This window comes from Propithecus coquereli, unplaced genomic scaffold (genome assembly GCF_000956105.1).
Source record: "Propithecus coquereli isolate 6110/MARCELLA unplaced genomic scaffold, Pcoq_1.0 Scaffold416, whole genome shotgun sequence".
NCBI classification, from domain to species: domain Eukaryota; kingdom Metazoa; phylum Chordata; class Mammalia; order Primates; family Indriidae; genus Propithecus; species Propithecus coquereli.
The window spans coordinates 986,911-988,704 of record NW_012149908.1 but is presented as its reverse complement, the minus strand read 5'-3'; the positions used below and the strand labels follow the sequence as shown (position 1 = coordinate 988,704).

Sequence of the window (1,794 nt, the reverse complement as noted above, 5' to 3'; positions counted from 1 at the left end):
ACACTCATCTTTGAAAACTAGAAAAGTGACCTTTGGTTCTTCAGCTATTTTTCCCAACACTTCTGATGATGGCATTGCAGTGGATTCATACAAGAAAATACTGAAATTGTTACACATTATGCTTTTCACCTGTTTTGTCAATAACTTATCAAAGAGAATTGCTATGGCATTGCACCCTAGTTCTCTAATGACCTGAGTCTTTCGTGACAGCACAACAGAATAAAAGTCAAATGTAGTCTCACCAGGTCTCTGAATTACACTACTTGCAAATCATTTGTATTTGGGAGTATCAAGTGATTGGTGCTCTTTGGGAAAAGATGACTTTGGAGAAGCAGTTCAAAATTAACTATTCCCTCATCTATTTTGTACATGTGATTATTTCAAAATATAATAGCCCACATTTTAGTAATATTTCTTACATACCTGTATATTTCAAACACTAGCAAAATATTTGAAAAGCCACATGGAAGCACAACAGTCACTAATATCAAAGGTATGTGCACAATGTAATGAATCTTGAAAAGCCCCAACTATCAGAGTAAGGTAAATTACAGCATTATGAAATTTCCAAGGGAACATCTAGGCATATCATATTTCATCTTTGGTTAAATGTAGGAATTCTTAAAATTAAGAAAATTCTATATAAAGTGGAAAAAAAAAACCTTAATGCTATTATAAAATTCTGAGCATTACTTTTGAATTTAGAGAAGTCATATATATAAAGTATGGTTACGGATTTAAGAATATGTTTATTATATTGCTTTAAAGTTTTAGGTAATAAAAGCTTACCATAAGTTTATGACACAAAGTTAAAACCTTAATTGTGAGAAATTGGACAGATAATGAACTTCATTTTTCCACAACTATATCAATAGGGCATTGCAATTCCTAGAGCCGAAGTTTCCAAAATTCTTTTCAAATCTTTTCAAATAGAAAATGTAGTTTTACTGTTCTTGAGAATTTTGATACTTAAGTCTGTGGAAAGGTATAAATGTAAATAGAAACAGGCATCTAAAGCACCACAGGTCCATCACAGCCTGTTTAGCAGCTTGGAAATCTTAATTTAGATCAGGACATGCAGGGTGAGATGCAGGTACCTTTCCCAAAGTCACAGACATGAAGCAGGGGGCTGCCTGGCAATGGGGTCTCCAAACTCCCTAGTACACACCATCCCCCATCCCCAGGCCACGCTGATGTCTCACCAAGTTCATGTCCCTGCAATCTTCATGAAGGAGGCCTTTAAGAATGTGAACACGTTGCCTTAATGATGTGCTAAATATTCAAATTCCAGCATTAAAAATTTTTCTCACGAACCTAGCATCTGTAATCCTTAGGTAATAATGCAAATCACTGCAGTGGTAATGGTGGGCTCCCCAACCCCATTTTTCTGAATGAGTAAGGACAGTTAAACCTCCCAGGGCAGGAAGTAATCACAAGGCAAGCTCTCAGGATCATTGTTTTCTAACTCATTTCACATTTGCTAGAAATTTCCATACTCACATTTGGAAACTTTGTATATTTCAGGCCCTATGCTGTATGTACTTACAGAAAGTGATCTTAAATATTTCACCCAATAACATCTACAAAATGACTTCTCAACAAATAAGAAAAACAGGTCTCTCAGTTGGTATCGATTTCAGATACAGTTTCACATTATAGAAAGGCTACTAAAAGCCAGGTGCAGCGGTGTTGCATGGTCCCAGGAGCTACTCAGGAGTCTGAGGTGGGGGGATGGCTTGAGGCCAGGAGTCAGGAGTTCGAGACCAGTCTGGGCAACATAGCCGGGTGGGGTGG

General features: G+C 37.1%; 1 protein-coding gene across 1 annotated transcript in view; it reads right to left on the bottom strand.

Annotated features, from left to right (window-relative positions):
* LOC105817464 (zinc finger protein 40-like) overlaps positions 1-1,211 on the bottom strand; it is a 4,070-nt gene extending 2,859 nt beyond the window's left edge. The window contains exon 1 of the mRNA XM_012653157.1: positions 1,203-1,211. Coding sequence (XP_012508611.1) covers positions 1,203-1,211 — 9 coding nt within the window. The remainder of the gene's footprint in view (positions 1-1,202) is intronic.
* Positions 1,212-1,794: the final 583 nt, after the last annotated feature.